Source organism: Fulmarus glacialis, unplaced genomic scaffold (genome assembly GCF_000690835.1).
Source record: "Fulmarus glacialis isolate BGI_N327 unplaced genomic scaffold, ASM69083v1 scaffold44330, whole genome shotgun sequence".
NCBI classification, from domain to species: domain Eukaryota; kingdom Metazoa; phylum Chordata; class Aves; order Procellariiformes; family Procellariidae; genus Fulmarus; species Fulmarus glacialis.
In genome coordinates this window covers 12,540-34,406 of record NW_009186691.1, presented here as the reverse complement: position 1 = coordinate 34,406, position 21,867 = coordinate 12,540, and the positions used below count along the sequence as shown (strand labels likewise).

The 21,867-nt window shown below is 38.6% G+C and overlaps 1 protein-coding gene across 1 annotated transcript in view; it reads right to left on the bottom strand.

Moving 5' to 3' along the window:
• Positions 1-778: 778 nt before the first annotated feature.
• The window catches only part of DYTN (dystrotelin), a 21,211-nt gene continuing 122 nt past the window's right edge, over positions 779-21,867 (bottom strand). Inside the window, exons 2-15 of the mRNA XM_009572411.1 lie at positions 20,509-20,555; positions 18,329-18,403; positions 16,504-16,705; positions 14,938-15,023; positions 13,987-14,075; positions 13,254-13,325; positions 12,750-12,913; positions 11,797-11,908; positions 9,004-9,146; positions 7,219-7,387; positions 5,451-5,521; positions 3,220-3,379; positions 1,449-1,929; positions 779-882 (exon numbers count right to left, since the gene is read on the bottom strand). Of these exons, the coding sequence (XP_009570706.1) occupies positions 779-882; positions 1,449-1,929; positions 3,220-3,379; positions 5,451-5,521; positions 7,219-7,387; positions 9,004-9,146; positions 11,797-11,908; positions 12,750-12,913; positions 13,254-13,325; positions 13,987-14,075; positions 14,938-15,023; positions 16,504-16,705; positions 18,329-18,403; positions 20,509-20,555 (1,975 nt within the window). The remainder of the gene's footprint in view (positions 883-1,448; positions 1,930-3,219; positions 3,380-5,450; positions 5,522-7,218; positions 7,388-9,003; positions 9,147-11,796; positions 11,909-12,749; positions 12,914-13,253; positions 13,326-13,986; positions 14,076-14,937; positions 15,024-16,503; positions 16,706-18,328; positions 18,404-20,508; positions 20,556-21,867) is intronic.

Below are 21,867 nucleotides of genomic sequence, written 5' to 3'. Positions count from 1 at the left end.
AGTGTGTTATCAACATTATTCTCACACTAAATCCAAAACACAGCACTATACCAGCTACTAGGAAGAAAATTAACTCCATCCCAGCTGAAACCAGGACAGTAACCAAGAAAAAAATTAGTTTTCTCATGTTTTAGATGCTAGGTAAAATTACGTTCTTATTAACCGTTCTATACTAAACGTTACATTCTTATTAACCATTCTATACTAAAATACAAGTTAATCAATAATGGAAAGGCTCTTCTAAAACAATCAAATTCCTTTAAATGTTCAAAACATCTTTTCCTTTAAATATGCGTTCAGTAGTTTGAAAAATATGAGTATGTAAATATCAAGTACTGATAAGTCTGACAGTTAAGAACTTATTCCTTCCTTTAGTCTAAGAAACAATGATGTGATAGAAAATACATCACTGAAACCAGTTGACTCAAGCCAACTCTCATATAAAAAATAAATGTTCCTGAAACACAAACCATTACTGATTACAGCAGTAAGAAGAGGGGACAGGGCAGGACAGTTGTGAAAGCTAGTATAATATTAATGAAGACAAGCTAATTTTTATCAGCTGGGCCAACATCTACTGCACAGGAGCTGGAAACCACCAATAGAAAAGGAACATCATTCTCTAACACTATTTATGGTTCCTGGTGAAGTCAGTAAATGCAGAAATCTGTTATGCTGGGTTATTACAATGCAACACCTGAGACACTTTAAAGAATCTGACATAGCATCAATTACCTTCAATAGTTCAGTGAAGCTGTAAGGTGAATGGTAGTTTCCATCATTTACAAGCTGGTGAAGTTACTTGGTTGATGAGTTCAGAAAAGGATCTGCAAACATGTTCAGCTGTAGAGACGAACTCCTGCTGTAAAGCAGACTGTTGAGCTGAAAAGTAGAACAGATTTTAAGTCTTTTAGAGCATTTGGATGCTGCCAGAGCCCTGAAAAACTCTGTATAAATCTCTAATTTAAGATAACTCTGTAGAAACAGCAGCTTTTTCTGTCACTCTGCTCATTACATCCTCATTATCAATAGTGAGGCATCCTGAGTGTTGAACAAAGCTCTGCTGTGTAAGACCATTGATTACAAAGGGATTTTGTACTGCTGGAAGTCTGCCTGGGACTAGAGTCATAGTTACAGTGTCACAGAAGTGGCAACAGAAAAGACCTCCAGTACCCTCACCAGTGTAAGTTTGCTCCTTAATTGACCGCTGAGACGGATTTCCTCTTATGCGCTTCGACTCATCCTGTTTCAAATCAGTCCAACATTAGGGGCTATATTCCACCTTACAGGAATACGTTTTACCTTACAGTATAGAGCTGGAGTACTTCTACAACGGCAAAGGCAAGATTCTGAGTTTCCTCTGAGGATTAAACGATTATGAACAATATTAGAGAGTAAACTGGATGAAGGAGAGAAGACAGTGTCAAGATAACTGGGAGAACTTATACCTGGTTGGGCTTGCAGAGACAATGCATCCTTCAGTTTCACCACTAGCTGCTGCAGTTCCACTTCCTCACTGACTTCCTTCCCATCAGGTGGTATCTGCACTGCAGTGGGAGTAAGAACTGTATTCCTCATGATGCCACTGAGGGAGTTTTCTGTCAATTCAGGCAGATATGTTTGGTTCTCTTTTGCTTTTTTATACTGTCCCATAAAAGGTCTGTCACTCTCCAGGGACACTGACTCCAGTGGGTCTTCTGAGAACATAAAGTCCACTGCAGCGGGAACCTCGGCTGTCTGTAACAGCTGCATTCTATTTGCAGAGTTGGGGGGATTCAAAGATTTCCAGTCTGCACATATTCTGGAAGTAGGCCTTATCTGGGCAGGATTTAATCCACCCTGCATCCTCCTTTCCAGCAGGACATGTGGATTTCTTGGCATCATATTCTGACACTGTGCAAAAGGATGCTCTGATGACTGTAACATTGTCTACAATAGACAAAATACAGAAACTACTTTGTGAAAATAATTGATATTTTGGGTTGCTGGTTGTACTAAAATAGGTAGGAAAATAATTTTGAGTCAGAATAATTTTTTTTTAAAATTTCTGGTGAACTAAATACATTCAATAAATAAAATATTCTCCTTCAATAAAATAAAACTTTGTGTTTGAGTTTGGACAAATCTATGCGGCCATTTTTTCCACAATTCCAATCTGAAGATATCATATGCTTTAATGCCATTGAAAAGTGGGAATAATAATGTTCCAAGAGTAAATTTGCAGGAAAATTGTTCTAAAAGAATTAAACTAAAGGAAAAATATATGTGTATATTAAACACATATCAAACACCTCACGCCTGTTAACATTTGAAATTCCAAAACTAGGCCAGTTGTCAGTGCCACAATTGTACTTGGAATCTTCTAGACAGAACTATGATGGCAAATACCATCCACTGCATGAACGCCGAGTCTGATGTAACTGGGATGCACTGAACTGACTGTGCATGCCCTGGACACTTAACTGCGTGTGTGCAGCCAGTCCTGCATGTTGTGGACAGGCCAGTGTCACAGCATACACAGAGGATAGTATGACGTGCCAGGTCATTCTTGACTTCATGTGCAAGTGATATAAAGCTGACCAAGTGTGCACTGCAGATGTATCTGGCTCTTCTCTATGTTTGACCATCCCTGAAAAACACTCTGGAAACAGCATTGCAGAAAATGCTACAAAAATGCTGTAGGTGGCAAATATGTATGCTTTCCCTGTGAAATAAGGGCCTTTGTAGAACCCCAGAGATACTTTAAATGAACAAGAGTCCATACAACTGAAAAGAAAGAAAATATTTTCTGTAAGAGGTCTGTATTACATCCCAGTACAAGACAGCAATTCGAAATGACAAAACAATATTTTATTTATTCAATGCCAACACAGGATTCTTCTCTAAAGAAAAGACTGCAATGAAGTATCTAACACTTCTGTTGGAAACCATTTTATCATTCTTATTGGAATACCCTCTCATTATTTTCATTGCCGTAGTATCTAAACATCCCAGACATGGATATCTGTGCTAGATGCTAAATACATACAGAATGACAAGAAAACCCCTGCTGCAAAGAGCCTATCTGCTTTCTCTGAAGACAAGAACTTAAGATGACTGAGCAGACAAGCAGAAGGTGCACGAAATAGTATCAAAAGTGCTGGTCTGCAGGAAAAGGAGTAATTAGTGTTCAGTAATTGCCCATAGCTGTGAACATTCTTGGTATATTTATCACTATACCTTTACTTCTTGCTTCATTTGTTGCAGCTTCATTTGTAGGTTTTCATGGCTTGCTCTCAGGCTTTGCAGCTTTGCCTCTATTTTGCAGCTTTTGTCTTCCTGGCAGTTGTGAAGAAATTGCATTTTGTCCTTCCATTTGTTGAACTGCTTCTTCATGTACCTGCCAGGGACACAGGAGGGTGGGAATTTTGCTAGATCACACACACACAAATATATGCAGTCATGGAAAAGAGCAAACACTGTAGCAAAAACTTTCTTCTCTTTGTCAGTTCAGGAAATTTTTGTCAGCTTTGGGGTTAGAGGCCAGTATTTCAGGAAGTGGGCTGTATTCATGGAATTAGCAAGAATAGGGGTGTTCTAGACGAGGAAATACACAAGCTAAGTGGAACTGTGGCCAGGACTGAGCATCTTGGGGTTTTACCTTTCCCGCAAAGGTGGGTGCAACAGGGGAGACATTATAGCAGTCCCTCTGTCTAGAAGCAAACCACTTATGGCAACTCCCTGACATGCAGGAGATTCCCATCATTTCCCCCTGGGCAACAAAGGAGTAAAAGCGGCCTCTACCCCTTTGACTGAGTTCCTTCTTGTTCCTGGTATTCTATGCAGCTTGTTTGATGATACCAATAGTTTCTGCACAGGCCACTTGTCCTTGAAAAGATACTGTGATTTTTGCAATGAGAAGTGTCACTCTCCCACGCACACCAGAGAAGATTTAGAAATTACCTACTCAGAGTACAATATGACAAAAATACCACCCATATCTCTGTTCTAGAGTTGGGATTTCCCTAAGAAGTCAGGGTAGAAATACAGTTTTGTCTTCCCCATGGCTGAGGTGGAGACAGACAGAAAAGCTTGTTAACTCTACAGTAATAAACCAACTGCTTCATATCACACAGCTGAAATAGTTATCTCCCATGCTTAGTTACATCCAGAAGTTCATCTGATTCACTTTCTTTTGGGTATGCATTGGCTCACAGACAAGAGCCCCATCAGTTTCACCAGAATTATGCAAGATTTGTCTGAATGGGACAGCAAGTCAGACCATTTAAAATTAAAATTAATATTACAATGATCCCTTATAACAGCATTTAATGGGTTTTTACTGTAAAATGCTGACTACCTTCAACTAACTCAGAGCCCAGTTCTGTGAACAGGCACACAAATGTTGGAAGTTGGTCCACAAATAAGAACAAAGAGCTCCCCATGACTAATGTGATTCATTCACCCGGTTGTATAAGCTCTGGGTCACAGAGTGATGCAGTATTTCAGGAGCAGGCTTCCCAGATAACCTCTCAACTATTGCTAATCTAAACAAAAGCTGAAGATCTGTGCCATATCTCTTTATTTTCCCATGTGAGAACAGAGAGTGAGGTAAGGACACAGACTTACACTGAAACACAATTGCTTTGCTCTAGTCTTGGAGTGCCCTTGTGTGAATTTGGAGCAGCAATTGTACTTTGACTTGTTAGAATGAAACAAAACAGGAACAGACGGAACTGAACATACTGAAGGAAATAAAGAGAGCAGATTCAGGATCAAATTCTACACTTTGCTGTAATTCCATTGGTTTCAGTGGTCACAGACATGATTGTATCTACAGCACATTCATATATAACTACAAAAATGAAGGAGGGGAAAGCAAAAGTGAAAGAAAAAGGTAAGCACGGTTGCCCATACACCAACACCCCCCCCCCCAACCAAACAAACCACCCAAGAAATTTGTAGTTTAGGAATTAATGTTTTATTGTGTCAAAGGTTTGGATATCAGAAGGGACTTCTGTGATAATCTAAGTCATGGAATTTTTACCACTAGTTCCTGTATTAAGCCTGTAGTCTCTATTTGAGTTACAGCACATTTTTTAGAAAGATATCCTGCCTTGATTTAAAAACTTCATGTGAATTATGAAATTTAGTTTGATTAAGTCTTATTCAGAGAAAAATTTGAAAAAGTATGCTATTCTGATATTTTTATGTGAACCAACATTTTTTCCCTTAAAAATGACTTTTAGAAATGTAAACTAACAATTGCAGAAATTTGCCAGAAATTGTTTTTCCAGTGATCTCCATCTACAATTTTTATTGCTGAGTTTTTATCATTCATCCCCATTTGATAGGATTTTTTTTTAAGTCTCAAAATCTCTAAAGTAGGGAAAAGTCATTTGTCTTCCAGCTCTTCACTGGAGCAGCATTGCCCACCAGTCTTCAGTCATTGTACTATTGCATTTACCTACCTGCTCTCCTTGTGAATGCTTTTGATGGATTCGTGCATTTTTAACACATCTGCTTCAAAAGAGGCTGTTGCCTATAATGAAAAAGAGAAAAGTATCTGTTCATAACTTTATCAGCAATAACATTTCATTTTCTATGCAAATTTTGCCATAAGAGGGCATGGCAAATTTGGGATTTGGTCTGTTTTACAGATTTACTAGTTAACTTTTTTTATTTAACTGATTGTAATCAACTGATGCATTAAAGTATTTCTAATGGCTATTAGAACGGACTGAAAAATTTACTCTATAGAACAAATTCTTTGTCCTATGAAAATTCTAAGTGTATGAGAATTTGTTTTGTTTTAAATTAGAACAAAAACCTAATTCTCTGGAATTTCTGCAAAATGGAATATTCTGATTTGGGAACAGTCTCTCCCAAGTCACACAACTGCTTTGGGGCAAGGAGATGGAGGGAGACAGGCTGCATGTAAAAAAGAGAAGTAAAACTCCTGGTCTTTGGATGGAAGTAGCAGTCTCTGGGCCATGCAGGGGACAGTAACCCAAAAGTCAGGGAGACAGGTAAGCTGCTTTAGAGGCATGGTATAAGCTGGAATCAGGGCTGCCAGAAAATTATGAGACTAAGAGTTGGGTCCCCAGGACCTCCAAGCTCATGGATTCTATTAAAAGCTATCATTGGACTTACGGTCTGCATCTTTTTAAGCAACAAGATGTTGGAAATCAGTACAAAACTGCTCAAAAAGAATTCTCAGCCCAGAGAGAAAATGAACAAGAGAGCAATGCATGTGACAGAATCCCACTACAAGGATGCAAGTCCCGTCTCGCTGTCTTCTAAAACGACAAATGCCAGCCACCAAAATTATATGCTTAAGCAATGTCTGCCAACAACTTCTCCTGTAGACATGTGCTGGCTGGCACTATACCTCGAGCTGGGCAGGTCTTGCAAGGGTCTTGCAAAAAAACAGGTCTTGCAAAGGGCAACACACAGGAGTATCAGCCAAAGGAGTGACCTGACACGCACAGGCTAGTTCTCAGTTACTGCACTCTTGGCTTCCGGGAAGAACAAGATGAGTGGATGACACAAACTGGTTTGAACACAACCCAGTGTTCCCTATATTCCAAGTATGTGCAGAGCTACCAACCCCTCAAATAAATATAGAAACAAAAAACTGCTATGTACTTATTTTTATCTACACTGTCCTACCCACTCCTCTAGCATTGTTTCTATGCAAGGAACCTGGAAATGGGTTAGTGGAGAGCTTTTATGCATAAGCTATTTTAGTTGGAGTGGACACTACTCTGGGTTTATCCTTAAGAAGGGCCCATTCTGTCCTCTTGCTGTTGCCATGGTGACAAAAATGGCCTGAGCCTAATAAGAATTAAGGCATCCTTCCTTGACATTCGCTTGCAGTAGGAGGACATGATGGCATTTTTTACTTTCAGAATAGAGAGGGGACTCCAGTCTTAGCTAGTCTTTAATGTGCTACTCTAAGACAACTCAAAAAAAAAAAGTAACAGAGCAAATATTCTTACAAATGATTCTGAAGATCATGGAAGTCAAGGAGTTAGTCACTAATCTTGGGAGAGTATCAAATTCAAGCTTCACTAAGTTTTCAGATTTCACATTTTTTTCTATAAGTGAGAAATTAACAGAAAGGTGAAACTGCCCATTACATTTCTTTTTCATTGGTAATTAGAAGGCTGTTAGATAGTTAACTTGGTAGGTCTTCTTCACAGCTTTAGCACTATTACACCTTCATGTTTTGCTCACCTGAGCTTTTGTCTTGCCTTGCTCTGGTGTCTTGCTCTTATTCTCACTCTTCTGCACTACAGCTCTGTTTTCAGATATTAACTTGGGTGACTCCAGGACACGTCTGTCCGCCGGGAAAGACAGGTTTTCAGGGCCAAGTAGTGGTGAAGCACGGAGTTCTGCAAAGGGACTGTGTACCAACAGAGAAAAAATGAGTAGAGAAAGGATCAAGCCTTATACGGTTTTGGTACCCAGAAAGGTCAAAATAAAACTAATGCACTGTAAGTAGACAGACAGCTGTGCTATTGACTAAGCAACAAGTATGGTTTAGCTATGCCTGCTGGCATATTTTGGCTGAAGGAATGAAATTCCTGAAAACAAATTCCACTCTTTCAACAGAATCTCAACAACAGGTTCTTCTTTCCACCCATTTAGTATCAGTGCAATTTGCTGCTTCTCTTTCTTGCTTCCTTTGGCCAAGAGCTAAATATACTGGGAAATTCAACTACAAAAAGATAGCAAAGGGCCATACATCCTGCTGTTCAGTCCGTTCTATGCTAGGAGAAGCCCAGATACCTATCAGCCCCTCAGTGACACCTGTAACGGCAAGCCCAAATTCTTCTTTCTATCATTGCTACCCAAGCATTAGGTAAGCAAAACCCCACAGAATTACAGAGAAATCTTGATTGCTCACAGAAGGATTAAATGACATTCAAAATGAAGAAACATTTTTTGTTGCTGGATACAAGTGGGGAAATATTAGCAATGGAAAATGTTTTGCATTTCACCACATTCTAAAAAACAAACACTGAAATAATATTCTCTGTGAAAATCACTGTAACTATCATGCATTGGTCTTACTGTATATAAAAAATTGGTTTCTAATAGCAATGTACTTACCTAGCAGTGTAACACAATCAGGTTTTATAAACAGATTTTTTTCCTCCGTCATGCAAGGATGAAATTAATTCTTTTAGAGAGGAGTGACCTTTTTTTCCCTATTTCAGTCTCACTGAAGCCTCATTTGGAGAACATGTGAGATGCAAGAGAGTTCCTAGGTCTTTATACAACTAGGAAGGAATCTCACCCTTCGTACGTATGTAGTGTTTATCTCGTATAATCATTCCCTTCAGTTTCTACCCCTAAATATCAACCAAAATCTCAGAGCAAGGAAGGAGAAACTATAGGAAAAATCACAACATGATCTCCAATGCTCATTATTAACCACTGTGATCAGTGGAAATACAGTAATGAATTTACACATTAACTAAAAGCACACAAAACAGATCTGAAAGAACTGGAATGGTGAGATCAACTACTCACTATTGTGAGTAATCCAATGGGACTGCAATTCAGTGGGACTTGAGTAGAGTGACTGTCAGTGAACGAACTGTGGGTCACATGTGGAAAGTATTCACAGTTAATTTCCAACGAATTTGTCACAGAGGAGTGCTTAAAAACCCATGCAATTGTGACAGGTACTAAATATTTGCAATGCTTGACCATAGACTGAGCCCAAGAAATGGCATGGAGAGAAAGAGATGACATAAGGAAGGAGGGAAGGAAGACATGAGCATGTTGTATTTTATAAGACAACTGGTCATTAGGTTGTCAGCATGGTAATCATGGTTAAGCTACAGAACAATGTGTAGCAACTTCCCATTCATGCTTTTCCTTTTTAATGAAAAAATCATGACATGGTGGCTGTCATAACAAAATCACTTACTCAAAGGACATAATCAAACACTATCCCACAGCCTGACATGTTATTCAGAGATTATAAAGTCATGAGAAACAGAAACTCACGAAGTCTTCTTGTGAGTAGGGAAGTGCCTCTCCTCTACCTCCAGAGTCCTCCTTCTCTGAGCCTCCTTTCTTCTGCAGCGCTCCTGAAACAGGTTGTTCCTGATGGTGCGGAGAAAATGCTTTGCATTCGCCTTTGCTGACATCTATTGGAATGAGGGATAATAAAGAAGGGAGTGAATTTTCAAACAGGTTCTGCCCAGAAGTAGACACAGTCCAAGGCAAAGGCAAGACACAAGAAAGCAAAGGTCCACCTGTTCAAGGTGAAGAGGCTCATGGCTGCTGTCTGAGCCCTATAGAAGGGGAGCTAAGGTGGATGATGATGCAGGACCATAGGCAAGAGCGGCTCCAATTCTGTTAGGTAAGCAAAACACTCTGCCTGGGCCAAATTCAGGCAGCCCTGGAAATGCCTAACACAGGATTTTGGCAGTTACAATGATTAAGCTCACAGTCACAACGATAATTCTGCCTGAGTAGTATCTAAGTTCCCGCTTGATCAACGGGAAGAAGTACTTTTATACTTGTATGAAGCGTTAATAGATACAGCCTTATGTGCCTCACGTCCTCCCCTCGTACAATACAGTAAAAACCACACTTCCATTTGTCACAGCAGTGTCAGGTTCAGGTACAACAACTAAGCTCAGTAGCTCTCTTATAGGAGGACACAAACCAGTTCTGCCCCAGGAAGTGACTAGTGCAGAACGTGGGGAGAGCCCTGACAGACTGAACAGGAAAACACAAAGAAAACATACAGCATGCCTCCTAGTCATTTCTCAACATGGTAATAACATTACCACAAGGTGTCAGCACGGTAAGGAAAAACAGTGCTGATATTTCAAATCCCCACTCAGCAGCCCACTCCCTGATAAAGACAATGTGAAAACTTACCCAGCCAAGAACAGCATCTGCTAAGAGTGGAAGCTATGGGAAAAGTGGCTTACTACTGATTCTTTTATGTCCCACACAAAGGATATAAGAATGGTATCTGTCATAGTGAGTAGCTTATCTCTTTAATTTTGGTATAGATTTTGGCCACGAAGTAATATTTACAGGGTTAGTGTTAGAGTAGGGCTTCACAAAGGAAACCTAAGTTCAGTGATCCAGTTGCAATATTGCAGCAACAATGTGGGAAAGCTCAATGTCAGACAGTATAGGAGAGGAAGGGGACTTCATTTTAGAACAAAACCGATTTCAGTCACTCGTAGTCACTCACAAGCACTAACATATATGTGTCCAAGTAGTCTTTCCAGCATTCACACACCAAGGTGTACATATACACATGGTATGGCCATGATGACTTACAGTGACATGGAGCACAAGAGATGCCAGTTCTCCTTAAGCGTCCTGGGTTCCTCTTAGGGTGACCATGTGCCGGTTTTTGGATGTGCCTTTAGCTCCTTTAGGAGCTGGCAATGATTGTGATCTTTTGTCTCCTTATTTAGGTCTTTTATAGGTGTAGGTCTTGTTCTTTACCTTCACATCATCATCTCTTGCGATGGCATCTTCAAATGGCAGTTTGTCCTTTGTTTCAGGCTACCTTTTGTTTTCCTTATTTTGTTGTCCCGAGAAGCTGTGTGTGGAAGTGCTGTGATCTTGCTGACCAGCTGATCTAGGTTGCATCATCTCCTGCCTTGTTATATCCCTCCTGCCCCTCCTTCTGGTGCTTCCACATCCACACACTCCCATTCACTCTCCATTCACACTGATTTTAATGTCTCTATTATAAATCTCTAAATGAGGAGATCAGTTGCCATTTAATTCTCCTACTTTCTCACAGATGGAGGAAGAGGAAGAATATTTGGAGGAATGAACATCTATCTGTTATTTTTAATGCAGATATTGAGCATCCAGATATAGTTTCTCATAGTGTTATCAATAGGGTTTGATTTTCAGAAAGAGAGCAATGAAGTGGCTACAGTTTAATGTTTCCCCAGACAAAGGGTGACTGCAAGAGCAGTCTAACTAACATTCTTTAGTTTTGGTGCAGACACTGGCTACCCAGATATCTTTCATGTTAAGTGCAGGGTTTCAGGAAGAAGACCATGAAGTACAGCTTACTAGGGAAACTTTCATGCGTGCTTTTCAGCTCATTTACTGGAACAGAAGAAGATACTGTTCTATAGATCCACAAAAAATCCTGTCTGCTGCTGTGGGCAAGATCTGGAATCTCCTGCTCAAAGGAGAAGCTGGTCTTCCAAACACAGATTTCCAGTGTTGAACTTCACCACTAGTGTGATGAAAGCACAAGTTGCCCCTGTAATGGAGCCCAAGTAGGTGAGCTTACTGGGGCCCATGCTGCCTCTTTGTGCTGCGTCCCTAACTGACAGAGACAAATGAGTCCAAAAGGCTTACAATAAAGTGGAAAAGCTCTGGGAATAAAGGAAATTTCATGCAGGAGTTTGTACAACTTTAGGATGAATTTATTTCTGAATGAGTCTGCATTAGGGTTGGGAGGAAGGAGCACTGGGACACTCCACAGGGCCCTTTCCACAGGTTTAAGGATGATCTGCAAATGGCAAACTTGCCATAAAACTCCTTGGGAAGAGGACTTGCGCTATGACGTTTCATGGCTCTATTCAGTTATTTCAGAACAAAACACTCCTTCTAAAGTTAGAAGCCCCCTTTTTTCCTTTCCCTGACTCACTGTTCCCAGATTAATAATGCTAATACGTCATGGCCATTATGTATGTATATTACACACATAATTTCATAACCAATGTAGTTCAAGAGTCTACTGCCTACTTGCCTACATGAAGAACCTGAACAGGGAAATGAATCAGTACAATGGGACTCTACCTGCACACAGTGTTCCACAACAGGATGTGATCTCTTATGTGGTTTGCTGAGACGGCCGGTGAAAAAGCAGACTTGGCAAAGGTCAAAATTGAGGCACTTCAGACAGCAATACCTGTGAGGGAATACAGGATTAAGTTACTTCCCCACAAGTCGGAACTTGGTGTAAGTGAGCTTGATTACTGAGAAATCCAGATCCCTGGGTTCTGAAATGCAGAGAAGCACCTTGTTAGAATAATGACTTTCCTCAGCATTCTCTGAATGCAAGAGTTATTTTGCCCAAATGACAGTGGACTATTCTCCAGGACCCACTAATGATTTTGATATTATTTATTTGCTGCATCGAAATTCAGTCCAAGGAAGAAACAGTTGTTCTAGTACTATTTTTGAGAATGCAGTTACATCTTCATATGCTTCTTATGCACCAGCTTATCTCTATTTGCTGCGCTCATGGAACTGTAATACCACATTATTGATGTAGGATTTGCAACTTCGCAAAAAACTAAAAATGCAAAAAACTAAACCTGCAAGCTTACTATTTTCTGAGCATTCTGGTCAGTAGGTAATGGATAGTGTTCTTTTTATATCATTAGGCCATTTTATACCATTACTTACACGAATAAGATGCTAAGATGGATAACTTAACTAGCCAGTTAATACACCTGATTATGGGACAAAAAACGAAGAAATGAGACACACAGGTTTAACTGGCTTTACCACTGAACTGCCAGTTCACTTTCAGTAAGTCTCCATAATTGTGTCTGTGCTAGTGAACTAAAGAGAAACAGGATACAGGCTTGAGCACTAGCCTGTGATGGTTCTCTCTTACTTGATAAATTAGATTATGTCTGAAGTTTGTTGCTTAATACAGCAGTTAGAGTATGTAGTTAGAGTATGCAAACAACAGTAAGAACTATTTATGTGAATGCTATAGACTACAGTAATTACTGACGCACCTGAGGCCTGTAATAGGGAAAATTTTGCAGACTCTACATCTAGCTTGGTGAGAAACCATTTCTGTGGCTGATAATCTGTAACACGTAGGGAGCCACAGGAGAACAGCAGGCTCTGATTTCAGCCAAGACAGGAATTTTTCTTCAACAATTGCTGAATTCAGAACCTGGAAAAAATACATGTCTTAAGTTCAGCCATTTACTTGAAAAGAACTGGTGTCTCATCTACAATTCCTAATAAAAGCTCTGATATTGAATGCTGCTAGCATAGATTTTCCATTCATGTAAGATGCTACTGGGTTACTGAGGTTTTGGAATAAATGCAAGAGTCTTCAGTAGTATCCTACTGAGCATCTTTTCTATAGATATAAATCCTCCTGTGAGACTGACAAACAGTCCTGCCCCTTGAAAGTAGATACTGGTGGATGTTATATGGTGATACGCTTGCAATTTTAATCAACAAGCAACATTCAAAATAATTTTCCAGGACATCAGAATTTCACTCACCCCATGGAAACAGCTGTGAGTCGCAATTTCCACACACGACAGAGTGCAGCTTTCTCCCACAATGGCTGGGATCTGCATCAAGAAGAAAGGCTCAGAAACACCTCAATAAAAAACAGATGTTCCCATCATGCTCTGCTGAGATGGTGACAGCACACAGATGGTGAAGCATCTATAGAAATGCCATTTTACATGCTGTTCTGAAGAAAACTTGTTCATATTCATACCATCAGCATGCAATTTCATAGTTCAGTATGTGTCAGAATGATTTGCTTCCAGCTCACTTACTGAAATGGATTAACATACTATGTTGCCATAGTAGAATACTGAAGGACACTGGGTTTGAACCTCAGGGGTCATCTTCAGATCCCATTTTCAGCGCCAGTTCAGCTGGAAATACCTGTATGCCAAGGCATTTTTCTGCAACTGCAAGCTATTCTAGTGAGTACAGACATCTGACGTTTGGAGTCGCTTTAGCAACAGCTGTATGCAGCTGTTCCTAGGACCTGTAAGCTCAGGCAAAATGAATGCACAGAGGCACTGATGAGGGTGGTTACTCTGACTGAGAAAAGCTACAGAATTTTATTCTTTTATCTACTTTGCATGGTAGCTCCCTATGTCCCAGAGTGCCCTACTGACTTCAGTGCCATAATGTAATCAAACCATGTATTTTTTTTCTCCTAGATTAGGATACTCCTACAAGATCTGTTGTGTAACAGCACTGCACTGGCATTACCTGATTTAAGTCTGTCAGTAGGCTTCTCAGGGCACTACGGGTAATCAAGGCCGCCTTCCCATCAGGGACAGCATAAAACTGGAAGAAAGCTGAAAACAACCAAAGGAAAGAAACTGGAATCCTGGCAGAGTCTGAAGTGTCTTCTAGCAACTTATTCTCAAACTATCTACACGATGATTGCAGCCTACCAACTAAACCCCTCAAGAAAGTTCTCCTTTATTTTCTATCTAATAGGCACTCAGTGACTGCTGTGACAATTCTTTCTTCCTACGGGCAGAGGAAAGAGAAGGAAAGAAAGGAAATTACGGCAATTCCTTATTCCTGGCAGTTAAGACAGGTAAGGATGAAGGAAACAATGAGCTCATTTTCATGGCTGTAAGAAAAATATTTAAATTGTGAATCATTAATTCCAAATTGTAATTTGGAAGGAAATACACAATGTGCAATGGGAGAGTATGAGGCCAATATGCCACTTGTGGTCCATTTGTTCTCCATTTTGAGCATTTAATTCAGGCAGAAATCTTTGTGCTGCACATTGCACTGGGCTACCTTTATCTGTTATACTTAGTTCTTTAAGCATTTTTGTCTAATGTTAAAAGGGCTTTAAAAGCTTCCTGGATCAAATATATAAAATTGTTTTCTAATCCAATGAAATTTAAAACTAGGGGTTTTCTGTTCTTTTCTGCTAGGCAAATAGAACTTGGCCTTCATTTTTAAGCTCTACTTATCTTAAACTTTATTATGATCTGTTCTGAGACTCTATGCAAAGATGACTACGGACACTGATGGAAGAATATTCTTCTGCATCGCCTTTCTCTACAACTAAGCAGTCAACATAATTTACTTTTTGCATGGCAGAACTGTATTCTCTTTTAAAGTAAAAAAATTACAATGGAGATTTTTCTCAATGTTCAGTATTTTAGGCAGTATATAAAATCATACATTTCCCACCTCTGTATTTAGCCAGTAAAGTGTCTCCTGAAAGGGCAATTAGGGCAGCTGCAGCAGATCTAGTTTTGATATAACCTGTTCCAGATCTAGGAAAATAAAATAAGTTACACTATATTCACCAAGAACGTAAAAACTGAAATCTCTAAAGAAAAAAATATTGCTATGTTGGAAGACAACTTCAAAACTCATATCCTTTTATATGTATATAACTGGTGTCCCATTTTAGTGATATTTTATGTCTAGGACCCTTTGTCACTGAACATAACTACAGAGTTAACTGTTCAAGATACCATGCAATCATAAAAAAAAGAGACAGCATCTCCTTCAAAGATCTCACATTCCAAGTAGAATATAATTTTACATTTACATGTTCTAAAAAAATTCTGTTCTTCATTTGTGGAAAGCCTTCCCCAATATGGAAGAGAAAGCAGGATTACAATCTGGTTTTTGCATTATATCATCAGACAGCTTCACTGTGGCCCCAGATCTGTACTGAGCTCCTCTTGGGCTGATTCCCTTTAATTTCACAGCAACTCAATTTAATCAAAAGGATAGATGCAGAAGCAGGACTTTAGAAACTTGTGAATTTTTTTTTAAAAAAGAAATTACAGCAAAAAGAAAATGACACTGCCCTAAGAAAACAGAAAAGAAGACCAAGATAGTCCTGTTAAGAAGATTGCTCTAAATTATTTCTTAGTGCACACAAATTACAAAATACTCTTGATATTTCTAGCTTTGTTTCATAATACACCAGTTTATTCTTAGTCTTAATAGATTTTTTTAAGTACAAAAAAATCCATAACATGGGACCTTAAACAGTAGTGATCATATTATTTATCAATTGTAATTCAAGAAAAAGTCCTGCAGATCACTTACATCTCACTCACTTTCAGTAAAAAACTTTGCTCTGATGTAGAAGGGAAGAAATTTCACCTGTGGTGAATAAATTCTATATTGAACTTAGCCTTTGTCTTTTAAATCTGATACAATCACAAACCAATCCTGCCTTTAGTGAATTAATTCATTATTCACAAACAATACATGAGAAAAGTACACTCTGCAAGCTGCTTCCTTATTATTCCCAGAAATTATTTGCTATTCACAGGAGCTAGCTGATCAGCTTAGTTATGAGACAGTAGTTTTGTTTCATAATTGGTGATGAACTTTTGAAGCTGGAGAAAAATGAATAATGAAAAGTGACTGGAAAATTCTTGACCTATGCGTCGATATTGTCATTCAAAGGCAAATGTGGATTCTTTTTCAGGAGTGTATCAAAATATCTTGGAAGCCAAAAGAAGAGCTACTCTCTGTAAAGCTGTTCACAGAAAAAGTTAGCATGGCCTGGCAGACATCTGGACTTCCAGACAATTTTGGAAACATTTGACCACTGTTTCTCTGATAAAGCTTTGTACTGCATATTCCTCTAGCTGAACTGCTCCCATTGTGTATACCAAGCAAAATACCATCAAAATGGGAGAGTTTCATAAACAAATGGTATGAGAGTGGTAGAAACAGACTTGGCCTAGCAGTACTTCATGATGGATTTACATTTGTGCTTCCTCTCACCTGTCATACATGGCAGCTAGCAGGCTCAACGTGAATTCAGCGGCTCTTGGATCTACCTGGCCTGGTTTTTCTAATCTTGCCCTTTGGAACAGTTCTGTCAGCATGCCAGAGATCTGCTGCACTTTCAGAGAAATCTGCTTTCCCCTCCGGCTCTGTTCACTTGATAGGATGTGCTGAATCAGAGAAACATCAATCAAATCCACTGTGGGAAAATTAAAGGAGAAATTAATGAGGATCCCTGCCTTTTCATGAATGGAAGCTCGACTTTTTTTTATTAGAAATGCCTAGCTAAGACAAGTCTGTAAAATGAAGTCTAAACCAGTATGCAGCATAAAAAGGAAATAATCTGGGAAAGGTCTTGCTGGGTTTATGGATGTAGCAAAACTTGTGAGGCTACAAAGATAGAACAGCTCAACTAAAATTCCCTGGATGTCATTTTGGGATAGATAGGAAGGGAAAGAAAATAGCATGATTAACTGCATCCAAGTTATAGAGGAAAATAGCATGATTAACTGCATCCAAATTATAGACCTAACTTTCATTCTATGTATAGATAGTATAAAACTACACACCATTCAGTACTTCAAAATAAAGCTCACCTTGAACTGTGGAAACAATTTGTGCTTTGATGTAGGCTTTCTCCTCATGCACAAATACAAAGAGAAGGGGGCCACTATGGCCAAGAAAGGGGCAAACAGGCTGTGTTATAAGTGTGCCAAGGAGTAACTAATATCCGGTGGGAAGAGAGAGCTATGGCTTCTTAAAGGTCACATTCAGTACCTCAGAGGCATGATCAATTAGAATTAACATCAGAAGAGAAAGATTGTAGTAGATTGAAAGTTTGTAGATTGCTGAAGAAGCAGAGAACCTAGAATATGTCACCTATGGTCTTTCCAGCGCAGATGGGAAAATATCAGTGTGAGACACTTGTGAATCTCAATCTGGAAACCCATATGCAATTCTGGTCACCAGTGTTCAAGGAGGAGTAGAGTAACTGGGATAGATGCTATGAGTGCCTAGAGGAGACATGGAGGTCTAGGCAACAGAGCTAATGAAAACCAGTACCTGTGTGAGTTAGTACTTCCATGCTGTGACACATAGCACCAGGCAGATTTACCATATCAGGGCTGAGATCAGACTAAATACATTCATAGAAAAGCATGCCCAAATGAAAAAATATTGCCAAGGCCAACAAACTAGTCATCTTTTCTGTGCTATCCTGAAGATGTCACTTGAAATGTTGTGCATTTTCAGCAACAGACATTCAGGTGGAAAATTCAAGATTTCCATGCATTTTAGCTCAATATGGAATTTACATCCAGTAATTTCAAAGCGAGCTAGGTGACCAGGGCTTTGTTCCATAATTCTTTGCTTGCACAGAATTCTCACTCACTTCAAAGACAGGGAGAATGAGTGCTAGCCAGGGGGTTTTCTGATCTATCGTATTTTATTTTGTTCTTATTAATACTTATAGTATTAATAATAATGCCTGTCAATGCATTTTCGATAATCCACGATTATTTCCAATAAATCAACTCCTAAGAAACACACGAGAATTTGACATTTAATGAGAATAATAATATAAAGATTCATAATCCATCCATGCCTTTAGAATTTTACTAATGTATTTCCACTGACATACAAAAGGGGCAAAAAATCAACTTGTATAAGAAGTACTATCTAGCTCTTAAGTGTTCATAATGCATTCTGAGATTCTCAGGTGGAAAATGAGAGAGCAAAGTAGCATAATTCATGGTGACAGCAACACAAATTTTTTAGAGATTCTTCTCCCTGTCAAAGCACAGGATTCTCTTCATCTACTAACACTGGCACAGACTCTGTACTGAGCGTAGTTTTAGGGCTGTTCTGTAGACGGAGCTCTGAACATCATTGAAAGCCTCTGTGAAAGAAAACAAACACACATGAAAATAGAGTGGTTCGCTTCAAAAAAAAAAAAGGGAAAGAAAGAAAAACAAATTGTTTAACTAAAAATCAAAATAACCAAATTTGGACTTGATCAAAACCCACAATACTTTGAAGGAAAATTTTGAAAAAATGAAAAAAATCAAAACATTTTCTTTTTTTCCAATAGCTTTGTGGGGAAAATGGTCTTCTTGCGACCAGTGACACAATGAGTTATAAAATAGTATTTAACATAGAGAGCACACCTGCTTCTTTGGGAATCAAGTCTATTCATGGACCAGAAAAAAGGATATGCATTGTGCATACTTTTAGCCAATATGAAATAATATTTCTTCAGGCAAAATAGTTTCTTGATCAGAGATGCTCTTCTACAAGGAACAGTTTGCCAGTCAGCACAGCAGGGTTATTGTTTTGGATGCATATTGTTTCAAGCATTAAACAAATTTTCTGTCAAGATCAACATCTGGGGCTCTTTCAGAAGAAGATAAGCAATTTACCAGAGCAACTGGCTTTTGACATCTCTGCTTACTACTCCCACTCAAGCTGCTCGACTAAATCCCATACCCTTACATGATTTCAGCTCATTCCCTTCACATCACTAAAGGATGCTTTCCTGAGTGGGAAGTAAAGGCTTCCGAACATGACCTATACCTGGTACTTTACACACATACCTAGAACTTCAAGACAAAAAAAAAGGCCTGTTCACAATAGCTTTAGAAACTAGAAAGGGATTTATCAGTTATCCTCCTGTCCTCAGAGACTCTTTCTCCCTGTACTTCAGAGAGGAAGAGTTACTCACAGTTGATTAAGGTCAAAGATAAGCAACAAATAATGCATAACTGAGTAGAAATAACTCACAAAACTCTCTACCTGTTTAGTCTGGAAATAAGCCAATCTGTGTGCAATTGTTTCCCACAAATGTACCAGACTAATGTTAATAGTCAGCAAATTATGGGCTCCACTAGTTCCCAGATGCTGCCTAAGATATAGAAATAAGCCAATATCTGCTATACCATCTGTTTAGTCCTGCTCTTGTCATACTATGTTTTGTGATATTATTTGGAAATGTAGTGTATCATGTCATACAATGTGAAAAATGAGTTTTGACTTCCATGCATCATCAGTTCTCTTTCTTCAGTAAACTGATCCAAACCTCTTTTGAAAGTAACAGAAAGACTCCCACAGTTTCCAGTAGGCTATGAATTAAATTCCAAATGCTTATTTTCAAATACAAATGCTAGAAACATACATATGATCCAACTCAAACACCTTCCATGTGCAAGATAACTCTCTAAGCGGAGGGAACCTGTTTTAGTAGCCTTCTGCTACTCACTTCAAGTCCATCCTCACAGACAAAATGTGGCCTCGAAGTAGGGTATTCTGTGCCTGTCAAGCAGTAGTTCCAGAGTTAACGTGCAAGGGCACACAAGTAAAACAGCAGACAAAGAAAAAAAAGTCCAAATAAAATAGAAAATATTTTAGGATTATTATTTATGAGAGGCTATTCAGGGGCACTAAACTCTTTCATTTCTCACAGGAATGGAGCTTCCACTTTGGATACAAAACCATCATGTAATCATTCTGCAGTGGGTCAGATTTCACCTCAAGATTCATAAACACCTGTTGTTGAGAAGCTGACAAAGGAATTCCTACACATACATAAAAAAATTCGTTGTTTCCTGACATTTCCAGCTGGTTACCTGCTAGTTCTGCATTTTGCGCTACTTGTTATGTAGCAGATGAAGTATCTGCTAAGATTTTGCACTCAAAAAGGGAGTGTATGGCCATCCTTCCTGCCTTTTCGAGAATATGTGAAAAACCCTTTATCCTATATTATAAATTAGGGAACATGGCTCCTGTGCACCTGACCATTCCATGGCCAAGGTGATAATGGTAGAGAAGGTGCCAGGACAGATCCAAAAATAAAGGTAGGACAGCACAGCTGTGTAATTTGTCATTTATGTGTTACAGCACAGAGATTCTGAAAGTGGCATGACTTCACTACAATTCATTAGTTTCTGTCCAAACAGACACAGAAATGTCTCTTGAGAAAAGTTGGAAAAAAATGATAAAAATCCTTACCCTGCAAGTCTGGATCCATTTGAAATGAACAGATGGCATTAGGCGTCCTATAACGAAACAAACCGAAGTGTAAAACCACATTTTCTAGACAGAGACATATCGAACCATTCAAATCAAACCTTTTAATCTGAACAATTTATTGGATGCATTTCAGAGATGAAATTAAACAGAATTACATAAAACAACATAATAGTTTTGGTGCCAAGAAACTCCAGAAAATTGTATGCTCTGCATCCTCTCTGCTCAGGATAAAGTAGGGGTAACTCTAGTAACTGCAAAATTGTATCAGGGTGAAAAGAACCCCCAAAACAGTTTCAAGTACAGGAAATGGAATCTTTCACTATTGAAGAGTCCAGTGTTTACATACAGGATTACTACACAGTCCATAGTGTATAATTTCAGGTCAGAGAGGGCATACCTTTACACCAGACTCTTCCCAAGATTTGTTGATTACAATTGCTCACAAGTCTATTTTCTAAAATTTTCAAACTGAACTAAAGTTTGCAGCTGAGCTGACATTATTTCTTTTTGAACTGAGAAGGAAGAGAAAAAGGAAGCATAACTATGAATCTACTTCTTTACACAACCCTGAAAGCAAAAATAATTATGTCCCTGATAATAATAGAAACTGAATGTCTCCCCTCAGGATTTATTTCACCAATGCTCTAAACTACATTATATTTTTAAACATAAAAATATAAATACGAATTCAGTATAGTAACTATCTTTCAGTTAATATTACAGTTCAAAAACACTAGGTATAACAGATCTAAGTTACACGAGACTTCAAAGGTCACATATATGGCTTTTAGTGGGGGAAAAAAGAAATTTGCTAGAATAAATAAAAATTAAATAGTTGGAAACTATCTAAAATTTAAACAATAAATTTGGTATTAAAACTGAACTTACCCAAACTTTCACTTCATTACATTTTTCCAGTGAGATTCATTGATCATTTGTCATAAACATGACAGAATACTGGCCAATTATGAAGCATAAATATTCAATGATCTATAATTATACCATAAATGTGCTGCTCACCATTTTAATTAGAGAAAGCTGCAACTTTGTGTTTCAGTCTCTAAATAACGTATAAATATTTAAAATGATGGGATACAGATTTGCTTTAGTAACTTCTTCATTAAAGACTACAAAGCCACAGTTTTTATTGAAGTCCTTCTTTGAAAGAAATACCACTATGTTTCTTTTTCACTATTCTATTTTCTTCCTTACTAAGGTTTAGAGCTTGGACTCAACCCTGGGTTCTGCAAGACTGCAGTTCTGCCCAACATTTACATAGGCCTGTAAATTTGCTTATACAATTACTCCTAAAATGGGTGCAGCAGTATATACCTCTGC